The 27,625-nt window shown below is 47.3% G+C and overlaps 1 protein-coding gene across 3 annotated transcripts in view; it reads right to left on the reverse strand.

The window, feature by feature from the left end:
• CTPS2 (CTP synthase 2) overlaps positions 1-27,625 on the reverse strand; it is an 848,459-nt gene that overhangs the window by 328,955 nt on the left and 491,879 nt on the right. For all 3 annotated transcript variants that reach the window (XM_063955808.1, XM_063955806.1, XM_063955807.1), the window contains one exon: positions 12,334-12,389. In XM_063955808.1, coding sequence (XP_063811878.1) covers positions 12,334-12,389 — 56 coding nt within the window. The remainder of the gene's footprint in view (positions 1-12,333; positions 12,390-27,625) is intronic.

Here is a 27,625-nt window from a genome sequence, read left to right on the forward strand (position 1 = left end):
TGGTATGAGGGCCCGACGTCCACAGGTGGGGGTTGTGCTTACAGCCCAACACCGTGCAGAACATTTGGCATTTGCCAGGAACATCAAGATTGGTAAATTCGCCACTGGCGCCCTGTGCTCTTCACAGATGAAAGCAGGTTCTCACTGAGCACATGTGACAGACGTGATAGAGTCTGGAGATGCCAAGGAGAACGTTCTGCTGCCTGCAACATCCTCCAGCATGACCGGTTTGGCAGTGGGTCAGTAATGGTGTGGGGGCATTTCTTTGGGGGGCCGCACAGCCCTCCATGGGCTCGCCAGAGGTAGCCTGACTGCCATTAGGTACCGAGATGAGATCCTCAGACCCCTTGTGAGACCATATGCTGGTGCGGTTGGCCCTGGGTTCCTCCTAATGCAAGACAATGCTTGACCTCATGTGGCTGGAGTGTGTCAGCAGTTCCTGCAAGACGAAGGCATTAATGCTATGGACTGGCCCGCCTGTTCCCCAGACCTGAATCCAAATGAGCACATCTGGGACATCATGTCTCGCTCCATCCACCAACGCCACGTTGCACCACAGACTGTCCAGGAGTTGGCGGATGCTTTAGTCCAGGTCTGGAAGGAGATCCCTCAGGAGACCATCCGCCACCTCATCAGGAGCATGCCCAGGCATTGTAGGGAGGTCATACAGGCACGTGGAGGCCACACACACTGCTGAGCCTCATTTTGACTTGTTTTAAGGACATTACATCAAAGTTGGATCAGCCTGTAGTGTGTTTTTCCACTTTAATTTTGAGTGTGACTCCAAATCCAGACCTCCATGGGTTAATAAATTTGATTTTCATTGATCATTTTTGTGTGATTTTGTTGTCAGCACATTCAACTATGTAAAGAACAAAGTATTTAATAAGAGTATTTCATTCATTCAGATCTAGGATGTATTATTTTAGTGTTCCCTTTATTTTTTTGAGCAGTGTATAAAACTGCATATTAGGCGTGTGGAGCTGGAGCAGGGACCAGCTGCTGGAAGGCTGATATCTCTGGTTCTGGGCATAGTAGAGACAAGCTGTCAGTGTCCAGTGAAAGTGGAGAGTTACAGCTTTTGGAGTATACCCTCATAAAAACTCTAAGTCATACAGAGCCCGAGATATCTGGCTGGGAAGAGCAATTAACAGGCTCAGAGGGGGATCACTGCTTTGAAGTCGGATATCTCTGGTTTCCTAGGGCCGATTTTCAAAAATCTGGTACCCCTGGAAAGAGCCTCGGGCCCTTATACTCCTGGGGCCCTTGGGCAAGAGCCCATTGAGCCCATACGAAAAGACGGCCCTGGGTGTACTGTGACTTGTGAATCACCCTGTATAGCGCACTTTGGAGGCAGGTGGTCATTCCGAGTTGTTCGCTCGGTAAAAATCTTCGCATCGCAGCGATTTTCCGCTTAGTGCGCATGCGCAATGTTCGCACTGCGACTGCGCCAAGTAAATTTGCTATGCAGTTAGGAATTTTACTCACGGCTTTTTCATCGTTCTGGCGATCGTAATGTGATTGACAGGAAGTGGGTGTTACTGGGCGGAAACAGGCCGTTTTATGGGCGTGTGGGGAAAAACGCTACCGTTTCCGGAAAAAACGCAGGTGTGGCTGGAGAAACGGGGGAGTGTCTGGGCGAACGCTGGGTGTGTTTATGACGTCAAACCAGGAACGACAAGCACTGAACTGATCGCAGATGCCGAGTAAGTCTGGAGCTACTCAGAAACTGCTACGAGGTGTGTAATCGCAATATTGCGAATACATCGTTCGCAATTTTAAGAAGCTAAGATTCACTCCCAGTAGGCGGCGGCTTAGCGTGAGCAAATCTGCAAAAATCAGCTTGCGAGCGAACAACTCGGAATGACCCCCGTAATTCTGAGTTGATCGCAGCAGCAAGTTTGTTAGCAATTGGGCAAAACCATGGCCCTCATTCCGAGTTGATCGGTCGCAAGGCGAATTTAGCAGAGTTACACACGCTAAGCCGCCGCCTACTGGGAGTGAATCTTAGCTTCTTAAAATTGCGACCGATGTATTCGCAATATTGCGATTACTAACTACTTAGCAGTTTCAGAGTAGCTTCAGACTTACTCTGCCTGTGCGATCAGTTCAGTGCTTGTCGTTCCTGGTTGACGTCACAAACACACCCAGCGTTCGCCCAGGCACTCCCACCGTTTCTCCGGCCACTCCTGCGTTTTTTCCGGAAACGGTAGCGTTTTCAGCCACACGCCCCTGAAACGCCGTGTTTCCGCCCAGTAACACCCATTTCCTGTCAATCACATTACGATCGCCGGAGCGATGAAAAAGCCGTGAGTAAAATTACTTTCTACATAGCAAAGTTACTTGGCGCAGTCGCAGTGCGAACATTGCGCATGCGTACTAAGCGGATTTTCATTGCGATGCGATGAAAAATACCGAGCGAACAACTCGGAATGAGGGCCCATGTGCACTGCAGGTGGGGGGGGGGGCAGGGTAAATACTGGCTGCTTTATTTTTTCACTGCAATTTAGATTTCAGTTTGAACACACCCCACCCAAATCTAACTCTCTCTGCACATGTTATATCTGCCCCACCTGCAGTGCACATGGTTTTGCCCACATGCTAACAAAATTCCTGCTGCGATCAACTCGGAATTAGGCCCTTTGTCCATAAACTGGATTTTTACTTGAAAGTTGAAAAATAGAGGAACTGCAACAGTGTTTCTTATAATTTGGGTTCTGACATGTGAGCAGCAGAGTGGTTCACACTGACTCATGTGAAACAAATTGATACAAAGTGAACACTTGATCTGCATGCATTCTAAAAAGTTACTAATTGAATTGAAAAGAAAGCAGTGTATCCAGAATACTTTTGGCTTGATTAATGTGTAATAACATTTAATCGTACTAAATGTTTTATATGAATTAAGCTACTGTAAAATCTTATACAGATCGGTAACTGTGATTCATTTTTATGTATATTTGTATTTTAAATAAATTGTACATATTAATATACCTGACATCCATGTTTTTTTTATCCCTTTGATTTATTCACATCACTTTAATTATAAGAGAAATAATTGCTATCTCATTGATCTAGATAAATGAATAGTAATATTTTTGAATAATTGAATCATTTTTGAACATTGTAATTTTCAGATTTTGGCATATATCTATGCACAACAAAGAGTTAATGGCCCTCATTCCGAGTTGATCACTAGCTGCCGTTGTTCGCTGCGTAACAATCATTTAAAAAAAAGGCAAAACTACGCATGCATATGAGCTGCAATACGCACGTGTGGCGTATGGGTACAAAGAGCATCGTTGTTTTGCAATGCTTCTAACGACGATTCCATTCGCACACAGCCAATCGCAAAGAGATTGACAGGAAGTGGGAATTTATGGGTGTCAACTGACTGTTTTCTGGGAGTGTTTTGAAAAATGCAGGCGTGTCCATGCGTTTGCAGGGCGGGTATCTGATGTCAATTCCGGGACCTTCGTAGCAGCAATCATCGCACAGAATAAGTAACTACAGGGCTGGTCTTCTTTTGCATAAAATGTTTGTGTACCGCTCGGCTGCACGGGCGTTCGCACTTTTGCAAAGCGAAAACACACTCCCCCTTGGGCGGCGACTATACATTTGCACGGCTGCTAAAAGTAGCTAGCAAGCGATCAACTCGTAATGAGGGCCAAAGTCTCTGAGGAAGTGGTTTTACAGGCACAATACTGGTTACGCCTCCAGATGGTATCCGTATGGATGGTCGACCATGTTACGGTCGACAGTCATTAGGTCGACCACTATTGGTCGACATTGACATGGTCGACATGGACACATGGTCGGCACATGAAAATGGTCGACACATGAAACGTCGACACATGAAAAGGTTGACGTGAGTTATTCACATTTTTTTCTTTTGGGGAACTTTTCCATACTTTACGATCCACGTGGACTACGATTGGGAACAGTAATCTGTGCCGAGCACCAGCGGGAGCGGAGCGAGGCACCTTGCCTGAAGCATGGCAAGTGAAGCGAGCCATGCGAGGGGACGCGGTGCACTAATTGGGGTTCCCCGTCACTTTACGTAGAAAACAACACCCAAAAAAGTTTAAAAAAAAACTCATGTCGACCTTTTCATGTGTCGACCTTTCACGTGTCGACCATTTGACCATGTTGACCATGCCAATGTCGACCAATAGTGGTCAACCTAATGACTGTCGACCAAAACATGGTCGTTTCATTTTTTCCATTGTTACTGTTATACATGCTAATAATACAAGATATACAGTCCTGCTTTGTGTTCTCACATATTAAATAAAAGCATTTCAAATATAAATGTTTCAAGGATATTGTCTAAACAAGAACGTTATAACCTCTGTGTATTCTTTTAATAGTAAACATCTTACTGTGAGGAATAATGGATTAATTGGACACTTACGTTCCAAGGCCTAATAGAACTTTTATTTATTTAGTTTAAAACCTTTTTCCTATGCACAATTGTTTTTTTTTTGGCAAACAAATTCTAACAATTTGCTGATGTCATTTGTCTGTAGCACGGCAATGATAATGTCCTATCATTGCAATACTCATATTTTATCTGTAACTGTTAACACCCACAGAAGGAGTCATGCCCATGGAAAATTAGTGTTATACTGTACGTTCTTGAATTAACACGCTGCAATTGGAGGTTTACTATTATATTCCAGTGAGCGCTTTATTGTAATTTTCTTTGTTTTTGCTGTATAATGGCAACACGGAACAGGCGGTTACCAAGTTACTTCTATGCTGCATAGGTGCCTACCTTTCTGCACCCTTCTCCGGGAGGTGGCAGAGTGGTAGTCTAATAGTGGTGTGGCCGGCGGCAATGTAAGCTGTTCAAGGTGTAGCCGGAGGGGAAAGTTGGCAGTCTTGGGGAGTAGCATCACGATCGCGTCACCATGGCCTCGCCCCCGCTGAACAGTGCAGCGAAAACAGGCACTGTATAGCAGAGGCGGAGCTAGGATGGCGCGTTTCAGCGCGAATCACGTCATCATATCACCCTCATATGGCCCACTTGTTTTCTGCTGTGGGTGGCCGAGGGGGTGTGTGGGAGGCTGCCAGCAAATGCGGGAAACTTGCCCACCATTCTGGGTGGCTGGGAGGGCCACCCTATTTTCGAGAGCCTCCTGGACATTCTGGGAAGGTAGACAAGTATGCTAAACTGATACGGCACAAAAATTGTAAAATAAAGATTATCAGCTACTTAATATTTGCATAATTAAAATGGGCAGCACAGATGGTTTAATGGTTAGCATAACTGCCTCACAGCACTGAGGACTTGGGTTCAATTCCCACCATTGTTCTAAATGTGTGGAGTTTGTATATTTTCCCTGTGCTTGCGTTGGTTTCCTCCCACACGCCAAAAATATACTGGTAGGTTAACTGGCTCCTGACAAGAGAATAGGGTATTCAGTAATTACTAGGCTATAAACCATATCTTGATGATCGTAGGGGAAGGCCACCAGGAGTATAAAACAGAGAATAATACTGCTTTTATACTAAATATCGCGGGTCACAGCCGGGAGTCTGACACGGGTACTACCAGGCTGTGACCCGCATCAGCCCCCTGTCAGGAACTGGTGCAGAATCCGGGATCAGGTACCAAGTGGTTGACGTTACCCAGAACAGAGGCGCGGAGCCTAACACGCCGAAAGGTTTTCACCAGGGAACCCTGCAAGGGGATATGGGCTTCGCGGCTTCCGACGTGCAGGTCCCGGCCCCCTGTCTGGGTCACTTGATACCTGAACTGGACTAGAGTTATGGTAGAGGTGTTGTATATGATCAGCCGCAGGGACACACAGGAACAAACAGGAACTGGAGAAGGTGGCAGGGTGCACACGGCCAGATGGTACGCTGGGGCTGTGGAGATGGAACAGCAGCAGGCACTCCAGGGGTGACACAGGAGGTAGCGGCACACGGACGGACTGGGGTGCAGACACTTGGAGACAGGGTAATGGCAGTCGGCAGACTAAAGTCGTCAGCAAGATGTTGAAGCTGGAGTTCAATACTGGAACAAGGCAATACCCACTGGACAGATGAACTGAGACCAGAGAGGAACCAGAGAGCAGAACACCACATGGAGTAGCTATAACTGGCAAAGCTTCTTGGGATTGAGAGGCTTAAAAGAACAGGCTGGACCAATCAGTTGTGAGCACCAGACATGCCCCCAGTAATTGATATAACATGCAGCTGCAGTGCAGACTGAGCAGGCTGACAAGCTGAATAGTAGTTTTCAGGTAACAAGCTGTAATTACAGAATCCAGACACCTGTGAAGTCAGTTGCTGAGTGCAGGAGCAAAGGCACTGGGAGACAACTATGCAGGAGTTAGCTGTGACCTGTAGTTCCTCAAACTGAAGCAAAGGTAATTATAACAATAACAAAACATGAGTGCTCAGGATTGTAACAGTACCCCCCCCCCCCCCCCCCCCTTGAAGAGGGGTTAAGAACCCCTAGAAACAGGCTTATCCGGAAATTCACAGAAGAAAGACCTCTTAAGTCTGGGTGCATGAAGAAACCGCTCTGGTACCCAGGTTCTCTCTTCCGGACCGTAACCCTTCCAATGCACGAGGAAATGAACTTGACCCCTCCTGAACTTGGAATCCAGAATTTTTTCCACAACAAACTCCTTGTGACCTTGGACTAACACAGTGGCAGGCCTTCTGGAAGGAGATCTTCTAAATCTCTGGGACACAAATGCTGGTTTCAACAAGGAACAGTGGAAAGTGTTATTGATCTTAAGTGATTTTGGTAAAAGGAGTCGAAAGGCTACTGGATTAATCTGTCTAATAATCCGGAATGGACCAATAAACCTAGGCCCAAATTTTTGAGAGGGCTGGCGTAACTTGATATTTCGAGTGGACAGCCACACCATGTCACCCACTTTAAAAGTACAAGGTCTTCGTCGTCTGTCAGCAAATTGTTTGGAACGAACAGAGACTTGGTTGAGTGCCAGACGTACTCTCCTCCAAATTTTCCTCAGACGAGTTACAGGATCAAGGGAAGAAGTCTGTTGCTGCAGGATGTCAAAAGCGTTAGACCTAGGATGGAACCCAGAGAGACAAAAGAAGGGTGACATGGATGAAGAAGAGTGACTGGAATTATTATATGCAAATTCAGCAAATTTCAGATGGTCCACCCAATCGTTATGGTACTTGGAAACATAACAACGGAGATACTATTCAAGAGACTGGTTCACTCGCTCAGTCTGTCCATTGGATTGCGGATGATAACCAGAGGACAAACTAAGATTAATATCCAAGGCTGAACAGAAAGCTCGCCAGAATTGAGCAATAAACTGAGTTCCTCTGTCGGAGACGATGTCCTGTGGTAATCCATGTAATTTAAAGATATGTTGGATAAACAAGGTTGCCAATTCCCTGGCACTGGGGAGCTTGCGAAGAGGAACAAAGTGAGCCATCTTACTGAACCGGTCTACCACAACCCAAATGGTATTGTACCCCGATGACTTGGGAAGATCAACCACAAAGTCCATAGAAATATGGGACCAAGGTCTTGAGGGAACCGTAAGAGGCGTAAGATGTCCCATGGGAGCTTTACGAGGAGTTTTATGTTGAGCACAGATCTCACAAGCAAGAATGAACTCTCTAACATCTTGATACATAGAAGGCCACCAAACTGAGCGAGACAATAAATCCAGAGTCTTAGAAATCCCTGGATGCCCAGAGATTCTTTTTACATGAAATTCAGATAAAACTGCTTTCCTGTACTCTTTAGGGACAAAGAGGAGTCCTGAGGGAGTCCCCATGGGTGCAAGAGACTGTTTGGCTTGAATCTGGGAGACTAAATCTTGAGCAAGACCAGCATGGATATTGGAAACAGGAATAATTGGTTCAGAAGAGCAGGATGAATTTTGAATTAGAAGGAAGCTTTGTGACAAGGCATCTGCTTTAAGATTCTTCGATCCTGGCCGATAGGAGATCACATAGTTGAATCTAGTGAAGAATAATGCCCATCGTGCCTGTCTTGGATTCAGTCTCTCGGCTGACTCAATATAGGATAAGTTTTTATGGTCAGTGAGGATTGTAATCACGTGTCTCGCCCCTTCCAACCAGTGCCTCCATTCTTCTAGAGCCCACTTGATAGCAAGCAGTTCACGATTTCCAACATCATAGTTGGCTTCGGCAGGAGAGAACTTTCTGGACAGAAAAGAGCACGGGTGAAGTTTAGAATCCACTGGATCTTTCTGTGATAGGACTGCTCCCACTCCCACTTCAGAAGCATCCACTTCCATAACAAAAGGCAGGTCAGGATTTGGATGACTAAGAACAGGTGCAGATATAAATGCTTTTTTTAACTTGAGAAAAGCTTGTAGAGCTGAAGGTGACCAATGTGACGGATCCGCACCTTTCTTGGTCAAAGCAACAATAGGTGCAACAATGTCTGAAAATGAACGAATAAATCTCCTGTAATACTTAGCGAACCCAAGAAAGCGTTGTATAGCTTTAAGGTTAGTAGGTTGTGCCCAATCTTGAATTGCTTGAAGCTTATTGGGATCCATGGAGAACCCCTTGGGAGAGATGATGTATCCTAAGAAAGCGACTTCCTTCACTTCGAATTCACATTTTTCTAACTTGGCATATAGATGGTGCTCCCGGAGCTTTTGCAACACCATCTGGACATGGACTCGATGCTGCTCCAGTGACCGTGAATATATCAGGATGTCATCCAAGTAGACCACAACAAATTTTCCCAGGAATTCTCGGAGCACATCATTGATAAAATCTTGGAAGACGGCAGGAGCATTTGACAATCCAAATGGCATAACAAGGTATTCATAATGCCCAGAATGAGTGTTGAAGGCCGTCTTCCACTCGTCACCGGCCTTAATTCGTATGAGGTTATATGCCCCCCGAAGAACAATTTTAGAGAAGATTTCCGCCATCCGGAGTTGATCTAACAACACGGAAATCGAAGGCAAAGGATAAGAATTCTTAACAGTGATTTTGTTGAGTCCTCTATAGTCAATGCATGGACGTAAGGAGCCGTCCTTTTTTGCCACAAAGAAGAATCCTGCTCCTACTGGTGATTTTGAGGGACGAATAAACCCTTTGCTTAGGTTCTCCTGAATATAGTTTTTCATGGCTTTAGTTTCTGGCAAAGAAAGAGCATATAATCTACCCTTAGGTAATTTATCTTCGGATACCAGACTGATGGCACAGTCATAAGGTCGATGTGGGGGAAGAGTATCCGCCTCTTTCTTGGAGAAGACATCCGCAAATGAATGATATGGAGTCGGTAGCCCCTCTGGTATAACTTGAGAGCATCGCACTGGCAAGGACAGACATCTTCCTGTACATTCTGTTCCCCACTGTAAGAGTTCTCCCGTCTTCCAGCAGATGGATGGATTATGGGATTTCAACCATGGAAGCCCTAGGACTATGGAGGCCATGGGGCAATTGACAAGGAGGAAAATAATCTTCTCCGAATGCAGAAGACCAGTAGTTAAATGAACAGGAGGAGTTTGCTGAGACACTTGCCCACTGAGGAGGGGGTTACCATCAAGGCCACAAATAGTCATAGAAGGCTTCATCTTTAGTATAGGAATGTTCTAGGACCGGGCGAAAGAGATATCCATAAAGTTGGCAGCTGCACCACAATCAACAAAAGTCTTGACTGCAACTTGCTGAGTAGGTAGACTAATTTGAACTGGAAGCAAGACTGAATTTTTTGGAGAGATTCCAGCCAGACCCAGGAGTAACTCCCCTTTTACCCCTGGGTCTTGTCTTTTCCCGACTTCAGGGTGCAAACATTAGCAAAATGACCCTTTGCTCCACAATATAAGCATAGGACCATCGATCGCCTACGAGATTTTTCCTGAGCAGAAAGACGAAAGGCCCCAATCTGCATGGGTTCACTGGAATCTTCGGCTTCTTCCAAGGCTACTGCTGAGGGAGATGGTGACCCTCCACCTTTCTCCATCCTCCGTTCCCTGATCCGACGATCTACTCGAATTGCTAACTGCATGAGCTTGTCCAGGGTTTCAGGAGTAGAATACTGGACAAGGTAGTCTTTAACTTGCTCAGTGAGGCCTAAGCGGAACTGACTTCGGAGGGCTGGGTCATTCCAACCACTATCACCTGCCCATCTGCGAAAATCAGTGCAGTATACCTCGGCCGTGTTTTTCCCTTGTCTCAGGGCTCGTAAGTGAGCCTCTGCAGAAGCTGCTCGGTCCGGGTCATCATAAAGAATTCCTAGGGAACTAAAAAAGGCATCCACTGTGTGCAAGGCGGGATTCTCCGTTTTCAATCCGAACGCCCAGGACTGGGGTTCTCCCTGCAGGAGGCAGATGATGATACCTACTCGCTGAGCCTCAGAACCAGACGATAATGGCCGGAGTCTGAAATATAGCTTGCAGCTATCACGGAAATTCTGGAACAGTTTCCGGTCACCTGTAAACCGATCTGGAAGATGCAGCTTTGGTTCAGGCCCAGGAGGTCTGGTTACAACCAATGACCTGCTAGTTTCTTCCTGGGTGGAAACTCGGAGCTTTAGATCTTGCAGTTGCTGCGTCAAATTTTGTATTTGACCAGCCAAGATTTGAGCCGGATTTTGCTGTGACGGGTCCATGCCCAGGAAGTGGTGGGCCAGTTATAATGTCAGGAACTGGTGCAGAATCCGGAATTCGGGATCAGGTACCAAGTGGTTGACGTTACCCAGAACAGAGGCGCGGAGTCTAACACGCCGGAAGGTTTTCACCAGGGAACCCCGCAAGGGGATATGGGCTTCGCGGCTTCCGACGTGCAGGTCGCGGCCCCCTGTCTGGGTCACTTGATACCTGAATTGGACTAGAGTTATGGTAGAGGTGTTGTATATGATCAGCCGCAGGGATACACAGGAACAAACAGGAACTGGAGAAGGTGGCAGGGTGCACACGGCCAGATGGTACGCTGGGGCTGTGGAGATGGAACAGCAGCAGGCACTCCAGGGGTGACACAGGAGGTAGCGGCACACAGACGGATTGGGGTGCAGACATTCGGAGACAGGGTAACGGCAGTCGGCAGACTAAAGTCGTCAGCAAGATGTTGAAGCTGGAGTTCAATACTGGAACAAGGCAATACCCACTGGACAGATGAACTGAGACCAGGGAGGAACCAGAGAGCAGAACACCACATGGAGTAGCTATAACTGGCAAAGCTTCTTGGGATTGAGAGGCTTAAAAGAACAGGATGGACCAATCAGTTGTGAGCACCAGACAGGCCCCCAGTAATTGATATAACATGCAGCTGCAGTGCAGACTGAGCAGGCTGACAAGCTGAATAGTAGTTTTCAGGTAACGAGCTGTAATTACAGAATCCAGACACCTGTGAAGTCAGTTGCTGAGTGCAGGAGCAAAGGCACTGGGAGACAACTATGCAGGAGTTAGTTCCACAAACTAAAGCAAAGGTAATTATAACAATAACAAAACATGAGTGCTCAGGATTGTAACACCCCCTTTCCCATTGAAGTCTCCAACCCAGCATATTGCTAGATTGTTGACATCAACGGTGATGCAGTGGGGGCGGCGCTTGGAGATCACATGATCTCCAAGCACCGACTGTACATCACTGTGAACAAGAAGCCGGGTCAATGCGACCCGGCTACCGTTTACACTGCACAGTTTGCCAGGTTGAACCTGTGTTCAACCCTACAAACTAACAGAGTTGGAATACCGGGTCACTCGACCTGGATTATTCCAACTCGGCCCTTTTACACCAACCAGCAACACGGGTTATGCCCGTTCATGTGCAATAACACGTGTTAGATGCTGGCGGTGTAAAAGGGGTATAAGTAACATTACGTACACACCATTTTAGGCTTCAAATATTTGTTAAAGAATCAACATTTCATTGCCGTTGCAATATTTACTGTTACGTCCCTAGTCACACTCATGACATTCACTTAAATTCTTGAAGTACTTTTATATATATTTAATCTGCTAAGCAATTTTTTAGTGAGAGCAACTACTCTGAAATGACAACACTGATTGTGATGGTTCAGGTTCATTCAGTAGATGTGCAATAAGGTCGCAGGATTTTGATAAGTGGTCAGGTTTTTGAGGAATAACATGTAAAGTTGTGATTTTTTTTCCTACAGAAAAAGCACTGAGTGGGTGGTACATTCTTTTTTTGCTCAATTTCTAGCAATGGTTGATAGTTTCTATTTCATTTGTCAATGTTATTGCTTAGTAATATAGTAATATAAACTATTTTGTTCTTTTATTCAGATTAATTAATTACATTTTATGATCATCTACTGTATATTATTTTTCATTTGTATAAGTGAAAAACGCAACAAAAAGTCCATTTGCTATTACTTGCCTCAAACCGGTGTCTATGCCGCTCTTCTACACAGTCAACATTACCATAGAGCGTTTCTGGGGGGAAAAAATATCTAATTAGTAAAATAGTTATTTTACACACAAAGCTGCTCATTTAGTGTTTGGTGCTTTTACATATAATATACTTCTGTACTGTGCATGCACACTAAAAATGCGTATGCAAATGTTTGTATTTATATGTTTGCTTATCCATGACTTACCTTCCCCTACAGGTGGGGAGCCGGTGGCGGGCAGGGGTGAGCAAGCATAAATCATACACAGTAGGGGCATGTTCACTTAATTGTGAGATACTGTAATTAGATGAGGATGTATCTGCAGATATGTACTGTATGTTAGGAGGTGTATCTGTAGGAGATGGTTGCTGTAGGGTTGGTAAAACAATACCCAGAGATACTGATGACTATTCGTACCACTACCTAACTGCTTCTTATTAGCTGATTGTGTCTTGACCCCTCATTATGTTGTGGCTTTATCATATGAAATTCCAGTCTATTTACTGTACATTATTGACAATTTTATTTGGATTACTATAGGAAAGAAGACTGCAATTTAACTTTAAAGGGAAACTAACGGATGTTATTTAAGTTAATGTAATTTTTTATTCAACTAGTAATTTCAAAAAATAGGATTTTAATTACCTACCGGTAAATACTTTTCTCGTAGTCCGCAGAGGATGCTGAGGTCCACATTAGTACCATGGGGTATAGACGAGTCCTTTGGGAGCCACTGGCACTTTAAGAATTTAATAGTGTGGGCTGGCTCCTCCCTCTATGCCCCTCCTACCAGACTCAGTCTAGAAACTGTGCCCGAGGAGACGGACATACTTCGAGAGAAGGAAATACACAGATAGTGGTGAGATTCACACCAGCTTACAAATAACAAAAAGGAAAGCCAAGCTAACCAACTTGGAACAAATCAGCAATGGCTGAAACAACAATACTGAACCAAGTAACAATGCAGGAATATGAAGCAATGGGCGGGCGCCCAGCATCATCTACGGACTACGAGAAAAGGATTTACCGGTAGGTAATTAAAATCCTATTTTCGCTTGCGTCCTAGAGGATGCTGGGGTCCACATTAGTACCATGGGGATGTACCAAAGCTCCCAGTACGTGAGGGAGAGTGCTGATGTTCCTGCAGAACAGATTGACCAAACTTTAGGTCCTCATAGGCCAAAGTATCGAACTTGTAGAACTTAGCAAACATGTTCGACCCAGACCAAATAGCTGCTCGGCAAAGCTGTAAAGCTGAGACACCCCGGGCAGCCGCCCAGGAAGAACCCACTTTATGAGTAGAGTGGGCCTTAACAGATTTTGGACACGGCAAGCCTGCCGTAGAATAAGCTTGTTGGATAGTAAACCTGATCCAATGAGAAATAGTCTGCTTAAAAGCAGGACACCCAATCTTGTTGGGATCATAAAGGACGAACAAAGCATCCGACTTCCTGTGACGAGAGGATCTCTTCACATAAATTGTCAAAGCCCTCACTACATCCAAGGACTTTGAGGTAATTGAGGAGTCAGTAGCCACTGGCACCACAATAGGTTGGTTGATATGAAAAGCTGACACAACCTTAGGAAGAAACTGCTGACGCCTTCTGAGCTCAGCCCTATCTTCATGGAAAATCAAATAGGGGCTCTTGCAAGACAAAGCCCCCAATTCAGACACACGTCTAGCAGATGCCAATGCTAACAGTAAGAAACTTGACGTCCACCTCCTGCAAAGGTTCGAACCAATCCGATTGCAGGAACTGCAGCACCACATTATGATCCCAAGGTGCCGTAGGAGGCACAAAGGGAGGAGGGATGTGCAGAACCCCTTTCAAGAAAGTCTGAACCTCAGGGAGGGCAGCCAATTGTTTCTGGAAGAAAATGGACAAGGCCGATATCTGGACTTTAATGGAGCCCAAGCGTAAGACCACATCCACACCAGCCTGTAGAAAGAAGAGAAACCGTCCTAGTTGAAACTCCACCATTGGATACTTCTTGGAGTCACACCAAGACACATACTTTTTACAAATGTGATGGTAATGTTTAGACGTAACTCCCTTCCTAGCATGAATTAGGGTAGGAATGACTTTTTTCGGAATGCCCTTCCGAGCTAAGATCTGGCATTCAACCTCCATGCTGTCAAACGTAGCCGCGGTAAGTCTTGATAAGCGAACGGCCCCTGTTGAAGAAGGTCCTCGCGAAGAGGCCTCAGATCCTCCAGGAGTAACTCCAGAAGATCCGCGTACCAGGCCCTCCTTGGCCAGTCTGAACTCTTGTTCTTTTTATTAGCTTGAGAATTCTTGGGATGAGTGGAAGTGGAGGGAACACATACTGTACACTGACTGGAACACCCACGGAGTTACCAGTGCATCCACCGCCACTGCCTGTGGGTCTCTCGACCTGGAGCAGTACCTGCGAAGCTTCTTGTTGAAGCGAGAGGCCATCATGTCTACTTGAGGTACACCCCAACGGCTTGTCACCTCTGAGGCCCCATTCTCCTGGATGGACATCGTGTCTGCTGAGGAAGTCGGCTTCCCTGTTGTCCACTCCCGGAATGAAGACTGCTGATAGTGCCACCGCGCACTTTTCTGCCCAGAGGAGGATTCTTGTTACCTCTGTCATTGCCGCTCTGCTCTTTGTTCCGCCCTGTCGGTTTATGTAGGACACTGCTGTCACACTGTCCGATTGAACCTGAATGGCCTGATCTTGCAGAAGATGTGCCGCTTGTAGGAGGCCATTGTACACGGCCAATAGATCCAGAATGTTTATCGGAAAGGATTGATTCCAAACTTGACCACTTTCCTTGGAAAGTTTCCCCTTGGGTGACTGCTCTCCAACCTCTGAGACTTGCATCCGTGGTTAGAAGGATCCAATTCTGAATCCCGAACCTGCGGCCCTCGAGTAGGTGAGAAGTTTGCAGCCACCAGAAGAGTGAAATTCTGGCTTTTGGCGACAGGCGTATCCGCTGGTGCATGTGAAGGTGTGATCCCGACCACTTATCTAGGAGATCCAGCTGGAAGAACCTCGCATGGAGTCTTCCATACTGAAGAGCCTCGTAGGAGACTACCATCTTCCCCAGAAGGCGAATGCACTGATGAACCGATACTCGGGCTGGCTTCAGGACATCCCGTAACATTGATTGGATCACCAACGCTTTCTCCACCAGTAGAAATACTCTCTGCACTTCCGTGTCGAGAATCATCCCCAGGAAGGGCAGTCTCCTTGTCGGTTCCAAATGTGACGTTGGGAGGTTGAGGATCCACCCATGATCCTGGAGTAGTATGCAACAGCCACTCCCTGGAAGACGCTTTTATCAGGAGATCGTCCAGATATGGAATTATGTCCACTCCTTGCCTGCGGAGGAGTAACATCATCTCTGCCATGACCTTGGTGAACACCCTTGGTGCTGTGGAGAGGCCAAACGGCAGCGCTTGGAACTGATAGTGACAATCCAACAGTGCAAATCTGAGATAAGCCTGGTGAGGCGGCCAGATCGGAATGTGAAGGTACGCATCCTTGATATCCAGGGATAATAGGAATTCCCCTTCCTGCAGACCTGAGATCACCGCTCTCAGAGATTCCATCTTGAATTTGAATTCCTTTAAGTAGGGGTTCAATAACTTTAGGTTTAAAAAAGGCCTTACCGAACCATTCGGTTTCAGTACCACAAACAGGTTGGAATAATAACCCATGTGGTGTAGGTGAGGTGGAACTGGGACAATAACATCTGTTCTGACCAATAGTGGGCCTTAAAGCCACGCCTGTGGCAGTGTATATAGATTTGAGCATAGTTTCAATCTTGCGGTCGGCCGACTCCTTTAGGGCGGTTGAACCAAAGACAGGTAAAACCACCTTTTTAGACAACCTAGATACAGAAGCATCTACTATAGGTGGAGTTTCCCATTTCTTTCTATCCTCTTCAGGGAAAGGGAAAGCAATGAGAATTCTTTTAGGGATCTGGAATTTTTTCTCTGGGTTTTCCCAGGATTTTTCAAATAAAGAGTTCAGCTCTGTAGAAATAGGGAAGGTGAGAGAGGATTTCTTATTTTCTGTAAAATAAGATTCCTCTTCCGGCTCAGGTACCTTCTCAGTAATATGCAAAACATCCCTAATGGCTTCAGTCATCAACTGCACCCCCTTAGCAAGGGATGCACCCCCCCATGCATATCCCCCTCACCGTTCCTGTACTAGAGTCGGTATCCATGCCAACATCGATTATTTGGGCAAGTGTATGTTTTTTATGGTATGCAGGTGGGGCATGGGAGGGAGTAGGAGCTGAATGCTGCAATCCCTCTACAGACTTTCTCAAAAACTGCGTCTCTTTCTCGTTATGTGACATCTTTGATGAAATCTGTGATATCATTCCCCTTAAAGAATCCACTCATGGGGGCTCAGATTCTGAAGGTTGGGAAAGCACACTGCAGTCCTGAGTACATGGGATATACTGTATATACTCGAGTATAAGTCGACCCGAATATAAGCCGAAGCACCTAATTTTACCACAAAAACCTGGGAAAACTTATTGACTCGAGTATAAGCCTAGGGTGGGAAATGCAGCTCTAGCCGTACACAGCCCTCATAGTGCCAGATATGCCCTCATACTGCCAGATATGCCCCCACAGTGCCAGATATGCCCCACAGTGCCAGATATGCCCTCATGCTGCCAGATATGCCCCCACAGTGCCAGATATGCCCCACAGTGCCAGATATGCCCTCATGCTGCCAGATATGCCCCACAATGCCAGATGTGCCAGATATGCCCCACAGTGACAGATATGCCCTCATGCTGCCAGATATCCCCACAATGCCAGATGTGCCAGATATGCCCTACAGTGCCAGATATGCCCCACAGTGCCAGATATGCCCTCATGCTGCCAGATATGCCCCACAATGCCAGATATGCCCCACAGTGCCAGATATGCCCTCATGCTGCCAGATATGCCCCACAGTGCCAGATATGCCCTCATGCTGCCAGATATGCCCCACAATGCCAGATGTGCCAGATATGCCCCACAGTGCCAGATATGCCCCACAGTGCCAGATATGCCCTCATGCTGCCAGATATGCCCCACAATGCCAGATGTGCCAGATATGCCCCACAGTGCCAGATATGCCCTCATGCTGCCAGATATGCCCCACAGTGCCAGATATGCCCTCATGCTGACAGATATGCCCCACAATGCCAGATGTGCCAGATATGCCCCACAGTGCCAGATATGCCCTCATGCTGCCAGATATGCCCCACAGTGCCAGATGTGCCAGATATGCCCCACAGTGCCAGATATGCCCCACAGTGCCAGATATGCCCTCATGCTGACAGATATGCCCCACAATGCCAGATGTGCCAGATATGCCCCACAGTGCCAGATATGCCCTCATGCTGACAGATATGCCCCACAATGCCAGATGTGCCAGATATGCCCCACAGTGCCAGATATGCCCTCATGCTGCCAGATATGCCCCACAGTGCCAGATGTGCCAGATATGCCCCACAGTGCCAGATATGCCCCACAGTGCCAGATGTGCCAGATATGCCCCACAGTGCCAGATGTGCCAGATATGCCCCACAGTGCCAAATATGCCCTCATGCTGCCAGATATGCCCCACAGTGCCAGATGTGCCAGATATACCCCACAGTGCCAGATATGCCCCACAGTGCCAAATATACCCTCATGCTGCCAGATATGCCCCACAGTGCCAGATGTGCCAGATATACCCCACAGTGCCAGATATGCCCCACAGTGCAAGATATGCCCCACAGTGCCAGTTTGTTACTTACCCTCCGTCACTCCCGCGCTGTCCCGTCGCTCCCACGCTGTCTTCTGAAGGAGGGAGACGGAGAGCACAGCGCGCGGCTCTCCTGTGTCCCTCCTGCGTCTCCGGCGGCAGCGGCGTGTGTGTGTGTTAAAGGAAGTGCCGGTTTCCGGCACTTCCATTAACACACACACGCCGCTGCCGCCGGAGACACAGGAGGGACACAGGAGAGCCGCGCGCTGTGCCCTCCGTGGCCCTCCTTTACCACACACACGCCGCCGGAGGGACACAGGAGAGCCGCGCGCTGTGCCCTCCCATGTCCCTCCTAAATACTCACTCGTGTATAAGCCGAAGAGGCTTTTCAGCACAAAAAAAGGTGCTGAAAAAGTCGGCTTATACTCGAGTATATACGGTACTCTTCAGGAGAAGATACACACTCTGCAGCACATGATACAGAGCCCTTAGACATGGTAATGTGAATAAATACACATACATACACACACACACACACACACACACACACACACACACACACAGGAAAATGTCAGACACAGTTTCCCCCAAAGTACCTTCAGAGAGTCACAGAGTATAAGGAGCCAGCCACACAGCGCCCCAGTAGGCAGTTAATACAGTAAAAGCCAGTCGCTGACTGAGTACCCTTAATAAGTTTATCAGCTCTAAATTCACTCTCCCCCCCTGTCTATAACACCCTGGTACCGCAGAGGTATGCTGGAGTTATGTGGAGGGCAGCGCTCCCTGTAAGCATCTCTTTCTGATGATCCGCAGGGAGAAAATGGTGCTGGTGAGTGCTGGATCTGCTCTGAGAAGCCCCGCCCCCTGTAATGGCGCGTCTTCCCGCACTTAGGGGGTCATTCAGAGTTGTTCGCTCGCTAGCTGCTTTTAGCAGCATTGCACATGCTAGGCCGCCGCCCTCTGGGAGTGTATCTTAGCATAGCAGAATTGCGAACGAAAGATTAGCAGAATTGCTAATAAATAATTCTTAGCAGTTTCTGAGTAGCTCCAGACCTACTCACGAATTGCGATCAGCTCAGTCCGTTTAGTTCCTGGTTTGACGTCACAAACTCGCCCTGCGTTCGGCCAGCCACTCCCTCGTTTCTCCAGACACTCCCGCGTTTTTCCCTGACAAGCCTGTTTTTTAGCAAACGCCGGGAAAACGCTGAGTTGCCGCCCAGAAACGCCCCTTTCCTGTCAATCATTTACCAATCAGCAGTGCGACTGAAAAGCGCCGCATAAGCCACAGCAAAACAGCTAAGTTTTGTGTTAAATAACTAAGTGCATGCGCCCTGCGTGCCTTGCGCATGCGCAATTTGCAACTAATCGCAGCATAGCGAAAATCGGCAACGAGGATTAGCCCCTGTTAACATTATGTGACCAGTGTAGGGTGATTGCGCTGGCCCAGGATGCCCCTCACAACGCCGTACACTTTGTGCCACTGAGCCTTCCGGAGCGCACCCTGTCAGAGCTGCCTCCCACCCTTGTGCCACCATTCCCGCAGGTGACCCGCTTCCTGGGCCGCCGGCGCTGTACTCACCACTCTTCTTTCTTATGGCTCTATTAGGGTGTGGCGGCCGTGCCTCGTGGGCTTTGCGATCAGCACCCTCAGGAGCTCAGTGTCCTGTCAGCGGAGACAGAGAACCATTAACTTCTAGAGTTGGTTCCTACTCCCCCCCCTAAGTCCCACGAAGCAAGGAGGCTATAGCCAGCAGCCTGCTTGTACCTAACTAACTCAGAAAAATAATAAAACCAGAGAAACTCCTAAGAGCTCCCCTAGCTGTGACCGGCTCCTCCGGGCACATATTTTTAAACTGAGTCTGGTAGGAGGGGCATAGAGGGAGGAGCCAGCCCACACTATTAAACTCTTAAAGTGCCAGTGGCTCCCAAAGGACCCGTCTATACCGCATGGTACTAATGTGGACCCCAGCATCCTCTAGGACGTAAGAGAAAAGTTAATTTTATATTACAAATGTAATTTTCTTATGTATGAATAGCTCAATAGGTTATTCTCTCTCATTCACATTACTCTATTATATTGTGCACTAATAGGATAATGTGACTTTAGCATTTACAATTAACACTATCAAGCCACATCTCTCTAATCTTTCTATGCTATAGTAAAATATAACTATACAGACGTATACACCTTATGGAATCGGTATGTTTTACTGACAGACCGGATACAGGTTATATTGTCACTCGGTTGGTGGCGTGGACTCACCAACCGAGTGGGAATTACTGACGATGGTCGGGATTCTGTTCGGTGGTATTTCAATGGCTGTCTGGATTTTGGCATCGGTCTCCTGAACGCCGGGATCCCGACAGCTAGTATTTAACTGCGTCCCCACCTGAGATATGTCTAGCGCATACACTACTGGATTTCATCTGGGTGCATTTTATCATGCAGATGGAACATATTTATCTAAATGTTGCTTTTTTTTCTTCATATATGCATTTTTCTCCTGCATGTTCTGAGCACATATGCATCCACCTATAAATTAAGCCCAAAATCACTACAGGTTGAGTATCCCTTATCCAAAATGCTTGGGACCAGAGGTATTTTGGATATCTGATTTTTCCGTATTTTGGAATAATTGCATACCATAATGAGATATCATGGTGATGGGACCTAAATCTAAGCACAGAATGTATTTATGTTACGTATACACCTTATACACACAGCCTGAAGGTAATTTTAGCCAATATTTTTTGTAACTTTGTGCATTAAACAAAGTGTGTGTACATTCACACAATTCATTTATGTTTCATATACACCTTATACACACAGCCTAAAGGTTATTTAATACAATATTTTTAATAACTTTGTGTATTAAACAAAGTTTGTGTACATTGAGCCTTCAGAAAACAAAGGTTTCACTATCTCACTCTCACTCAAAAAAGTCCGTATTTCGGAATATTCCGGATTTCGGAATATTTGGATATGGGATACTCAACCTGTATTATGTAAGTAAAATCTACCTATGTGTGTGTGCATGAAGTACTGTACAAGTCTGAGTAATGTATTAATGTGAATTCTAACCATTTGCAGTACATGAATAAAATGAACATGGACTGATTTAAAGTCACAAAAACAAATATAGTTTATTTTCCATTTGTATAATGAGAATACTGACATACTGTATGTATAAGACAATTTGTGCAACAGAAACCTGTATCTGGTAAAGATGTGTTGGCAAAGTTGCCATTCTCTGTATCTTTGTTCCATAATCACTTTTTTTTACTTGAAAAGCCCTACTGTTACTCATATGAGCTAGTGGTAGGGGCAAGGCTAAATTTATTGGGTGATATGATACAGTGTGACCATTGTCAGGCAGTACAGTCAGAGAGAGGACATACAGGAGAGAGGCACACTTCTTCCTAAGATTGTCGCTATAGGTCATAACATAGAACTGTCTGGTATAGATACAATTAAGCAAATACCTATAAATTCCATACAAGTTAACTCCATGGAAAAAAACTAAGTCTCATCTAATAGAGCTGTGATAAATAATATAATGTATTGCAGCATAGAACATGAATGGCCTCTGTAACTCCTCAGACTAAAATATGATATCCGCATGTTAAGAGGTGACATTGCATAGCACTTATGCCACATTAAGCCAGGAGATCCTTGTTAATTATTGGGACGTCACTTGAAAGGTGGGTTCTGTAAACTTGTTATTTCAGGGGAGGAGTTCAGTTATCACTATCCAATAATTTTTCTCATACGTCCTAGAGGATGCTGGGGACGCTTCAAGAACCCTGGGGTATAGACAGGATCCACAGGAGACATGGGCACTCCAAGACTTTAAAAGGGGTGTGAACTGGTTCCTCCCTCTATGTCCCTCCTCCAAACTCCAGTTTAGAATCTGTGCCCAGTGAGACTGGTTGCACACTGGGGAGCTCTCCAGAGTTTCTCAGAAAAAGACTTATGTTAGGTTTATTATTTTCAGGGAGAACTGCTGGCAACAGTCTCCCTGCATCGTGGGACTTAGGGGAGAGAAGCAGACCTACTTCTGTGAGTTTCAAGGCTCTGCTTTTTAGGCTACAGGACACCATTAGCTCCTGAGGGTCTGAACGCTAGGTACGCCTAGATGCTCGTTCCCGACACGGAATCTGACTCCAGTGTCGACTATAGTGATGCCAGATTAAATCCAAAACTGGCTAAGAGCATTCAGTACATGATTGTGGCGATAAAAGACGTGTTACATATCACGGAGAACCGTGATGTTCCTGATACAAGGGTCTGCATGTATAAAGGAAAGAAACCTGAGGTAACGTTTCCTCCCTCACCTGAACTGAACACTCTTTTTGAAAAGGTTTGGGAAAATCCTGACAAGAAGTTTCAGATTCCCAAGAGAATTCCGGTGGCATATCCGTTCCCCTCTGGGGATAGGGAAAAGTGGGAGTCACCCCCCACTGTGGACAAAGCTTTATCACGGCTGACCAAAAAGGTGGCGCTGCCGTCCCCTGAAACGGCAGCCCTAAAGGATCCTGCGGATCATAAGCAGGAAAATACATTGAAATCCATTTATGTCACTATGGGTACGCTGCTCAGACCTGCCGTGGCTTCGGCATGGGTAAGTAGCGCTATTGAAAAATGGGCAGATAATTTGTCATCTGATATAGATACCCTGGACAGGGATAGCGTTCTTTTGACACTGAGTCATATCAAGGACGCTGCAGCCTATCTAACGGAAGCTGCGAGGGATATTGGCCTTTTGGGATCAAGGGTCTGCGAAGTACACTGGGCTCCACAAGGTAAGACATAGGGGGTGTAGAGTAGGATCTTGATCCGAGGCACCAACAGGCTGAAAAGCTTTGACAGTTCCCAGAATGCATAGCGCCGCCTCCTCTATAACCCCGCCTCCTTGCACAGGAGCTCAGTTTTTAGTTAACCAGCCCAATGCAGTAGCAGGAAAAGAGACGACAACGGTTAGTAGCCACATACACCACACTCTCACGAAAGGAGAGCGGCTAATGCCATACCAACCCAAAGAAGCTAAGTGCGTTAGGGTGGGCGCCTTGTGGAGCCCAGTGTACCTCGCAGAAAGAGTTTTAACAAAGGTAAGTTCTTACCTTAAAACTCGTTTTCTGGGTACACTGGGCTCCACAAGGAAAGACATAGGGGATGTCCTAAGGCAGTTCCTTATGGGAGGGGATGCACTGTAGTGGGCACAAGAACCCTGCGTCCAAAGGAAGCATCTTGGGAAGCAGCAGTATCGAAAGCATAGAACCTAATGAACGTGTTCACAGAGGACCACGTAGCCGCCTTGCACAACTGTTCAAGGGTCGCACCACGGCGGGCCGACCAAATAGGTCCAATAGACCGAGTAGAATGGGCCGTAATGTGAGCAGGAGCCGAGAGACCAGCCCTCACATACGCATGTGCAACCACCAGTCTAATCCATCTGGCCAAAGTTTGCTTATGACCAGGCCAGCACCGTTTGTGAAATCCAAACAGCACAAAGAGAGAATCAGATTTCCTAATAGAAGCAGTTCTCTTCACATAGATACGGAGAGCCCATACCACATCCAAAGACCGCTCTTTGGGAGACAGATCAGGAGAAACAAGTGCCGGAACCACAATCTCCTGGTTAAGGTGGAATGAAGAAACCACCTTAGGTAAAAAACAGGACGAGTCCTAAGAACCGCCCGGTCACGGTGAAATATCAGATATGGGAAACTACAGGACAAGGCACCCAAATCCGACACTCGTCTAGCTGAATCAATAGCCAGCAGAAACACCACCTTAAGGGAAAGCCACTTAAGGTCAGCTGAACCAAGAGGTACAAACGGAGACTCTTGTAACGCCTCCCAAACCACCGACAAGCCCAAGGAGCCACGGGCGGGACATAGGGAGGTTGGATACGCAACATACCCTGAGTGAAGGTATGCACATCAGGTAAGGTCGCAATCTTTCTCTGAAACCACAACGACAAGGCAGATATTTGAACCTTGAGGGAAGCCAGACGCAGGCCTAAGTCCAGGCCCTGCTGAAGAAAAGCCAACAACTTGGCTGTACTATACTTGGAAGCGTCATAATCATTAGATGCGCACCAAACAAAGTAAGAATGCCAGACCCTATAGTAAATCCGAGCCGAAGCCGGTTTCCGGGCCCGCAACATAGTTTGAATGACCGCCTACGAAAACCCTTTAGCCCTTAAGACGGAAGCTTCAAGGGCCACGCCGTCAAAGACAGCCGAGCTAGGTCCTGGTAGACACAGGGGCCCTGAACGAGGAGGTCTGGGCGTTGCGTAAGTCGAATTGTACGCTCTGACAAAAGGCCCTGCAGGTCTGAGAACCAGTGCCGTCTGGGCCACGCTGGAGCTATGAGAAGCAGAATTCCTCTTTCTTGCTTGAACTTCCAAATAACCCTGGGCAGGAGTGACACCGGAGGGAACACGTACGGCAGCTGAAACCTCCACGGCACCGCCAGCACATCCACGAATGCTGCTTGAGGATCCCTTGTCCTTGCTCCGAAGACCGGAACCTTGTGATTGTGTCGAGACGCCATCAGATCTACGTCTGGAAGGCCCCACTTTTCCACTAGGAGTTGAAACACTTCTGGATGGAGGCCCCACTCACCGGCATGTACGACCTGACGACTGAGAAAGTCTGCTTCCCAATTCAGGACTCCTGGAATGAAGATTGCCGATATGGCCGGTAGATGGCGTTCCGCCCAATGTAGAATCCGTGAGACTTCCTTCATTACCAAACGGCTTCGAGTGCCGCCTTGATGATTTATGTAAGCCACTGTGGTGGCGTTGTCCAACTGTACTTGAACAGGACGGTTCTGAATTAAATGCTGGGCCAGGTTCAACGCATTGAAGACCGCCCGCAATTCCAGAATATTGATCGAGAGGAGGGATTCCTCCTTGGTCCACCGACCCTGAAGGGAGTGTCGCTCCAGCACCGCGCCCCAACCTCTTAGACTGCCATCTGTCGTCAACAGGACCCAGTCGGATATCCAGAAGGGACGGCCCCTGCACAATTGTCGGTCCTGGAGCCACCAGTGCAGCGACAGACGGACCTCCGGAGTCAATGAGATCATGTGAGACCTGATCCGGTGAGGCAGGCCGTCCCACTTGGCTAGAATCAGCTTCTGGAGGGGGCGACAATGGAATTGAGCATACTCCACCATGTCGAATGCTGACACCATGAGGCCCAGCACCTGCATCGACGAATGTAACGACACTTGCGGACGAGAAAGGAAGCAACGAATCCTGTCCTGAAGCTTCAGGACTTTCTCCTGAGACAAGAACAACCTCTGGTTGTGAGTGTCCAATAGCGCTCCCAGGTGCACCATGCTCTGAGGAGGGACAAGGGAGGATTTCTTCCAGTTGATGAGCCCCCCGTGGGCTTGTAGAAACCGGACAGTCATATCCAGATGACGCAGGAGAAGTTCTGGGGAATTTTCCAGGATTAACAAGTCGTCCAGATACGGAAGTATCCTAACCCCTTGACGGCGCAGTACCACCGTCATCACCGCCATAACTTTGGTGAAGACTCGCGGAGCCGTAGTTAAACCAAAAGGTAATGCCCGAAACTGGTAATGGAGGTTGCCGATCGCAAACCTCAGGAATTGCTGATGTGACGCTGCTATAGGAATATGCAGGTAAGCATCCTGTATGTCCAGGGAGACCATGTAGTCCCCAGGTTCCAAAGCCAGAACTATAGAGCGAAGGGTTTCCATACGGAACTTGGAAACCTTCACAAACCTGTTCAAAGCCTTGAGGTTGAGAATGGGCCGGGAGGACCCATTCGGTTTCGGGACTAGAAACAGCGGAGAATAGTACCCCCGGCCCCTCTGCGCAAGAGGCACCTGTACTACGACTTCTGTATCCAGGAGGGTCTGGACCACCGAATGTAGAGTGTTTGCCTTTATCTGGGCCAACGGGACGTCTGTCTGGCAAAATCGATGAGGGGGTCGGTTTTTGAAGGCTATGGCGTAACCTCGAGTGACGACTTCCCGTACCCAGGCATCTGAAGTGGTCTTCAACCATTCCTGGGTATATACTAGAAGCCGGCCTCCCACCCTGGGATCCCCCAGGGGGAGGCCCGCCCCGTCATGCGGTAGGCTTATCGGTCTTGGAAGCTGGCTAACGGGCAGCCCAGGCTCTTTTGGGCTTCGGCTTACCAGGTTTGGAAGTGCGGGCCTGCTTGTTGTACGCCTGACCTTTTGCTTTACCTGAAGGACGAAAGGGGCGAAAGGAAGTACCTTTAGCCTTCGACACAGAAGGAGCGGTACTTGGCAGACAGGCAGTTTTGGCAGTAGCCAAGTAAGCCACAATCTTATTTAAGTCCTCCCCAAATAGAATATCTCCCTTGAAAGGGAGTACCTACAGGGATTTTTAGTAGAGACCTTGGCTGCTAGGACACCGGATCAGAAGCCTCCTCTTTAATATAGCGAGAAGCTGGGACAATATATGACAAGCATTGTCTAGCATGGTCAGAAGAGATTTCAGCTTCTAACTCCAAGGCCCATGCTTCAATAGCCTCTGCAGCCCATGTTGCTGCAATAGTGGGCCTTTGTGCAGCACCCGTGAGGGTGTAAATCGTTTTCAGACAACCCTCCACACGTTTATCCGTAGGCTCTTTTAGAGACGTGACGGTGGTGACAGGTAGAGCTGAGGAAACCACCATCCTAGCCACATGTGAGTCTACTGGAGGAGGCGTTTCCCAATTTTTAGACAGCTCTGGCATGAGGGGATAGCGAGCCAGCATCTTCTTTTGAGGCACAAACTTCTTACCCGGGTTTTCCCAGGGTTCCTGACGTATATCCACTAGGTGGTCAGAGTGAGGTAAAACTTGTTTAACCACCTTCTGACGCTTGAACCTATCTGGTTTCTTAGGAGGAACGGATGGCTCAGGATCATCCGTAATCTGCAGAATCAACTTAATAGCCTCCAAAAGATCAGGAACATCCACATGTAAACTACCCTCCCCATCAGCAGTATCTCTGTTAGAATCTGTGGGGTCAGTATAAGTGCCATCTTCATCAGATGAGGTGTCAGTGACAGCAGTGGATTGTAAGGAGATAAGAGCTCGCTTAGAGGACCCTTTGGGCTTGGGTGAGCGAGCGTCAGACTTTTTAGTAGTCAGGGACTGGTTCAACTTCTTCAATTGAGTAGATAAATTGTCCGCCCACGGTGGGTTAGCTGCAGGGACCACATACGGTGCACCGACACAGGGGGTCCCATAGGGGGTGTTAATTTATTAACTAGCGTATGCAGAAGCGTGGAAAAAGCAGCCCACGGAGGGTCATTATGGACCTCCGTTGCCACAGTCCCACTGGGGGGCAAGGAGACCCCAGAACCAGAGCCCAAAGCTGCTATATTCCCCTCATATGGGTCTGTGGCTTCAGCAACATCTGCAGTGTGTTCCGCCCCAGAACCGTTACCTTCAGAAGCAGACATGATATAACTTGCAGTATGAGGTAACACAGTACAATTGGCAGCAGCACAATGCCTATTACCCAAACCCCTGCGCAGTGTAGTCAGCACAAGCAGA

This window comes from Pseudophryne corroboree, chromosome 2 (genome assembly GCF_028390025.1).
Source record: "Pseudophryne corroboree isolate aPseCor3 chromosome 2, aPseCor3.hap2, whole genome shotgun sequence".
Lineage (NCBI taxonomy): Eukaryota > Metazoa > Chordata > Amphibia > Anura > Myobatrachidae > Pseudophryne > Pseudophryne corroboree.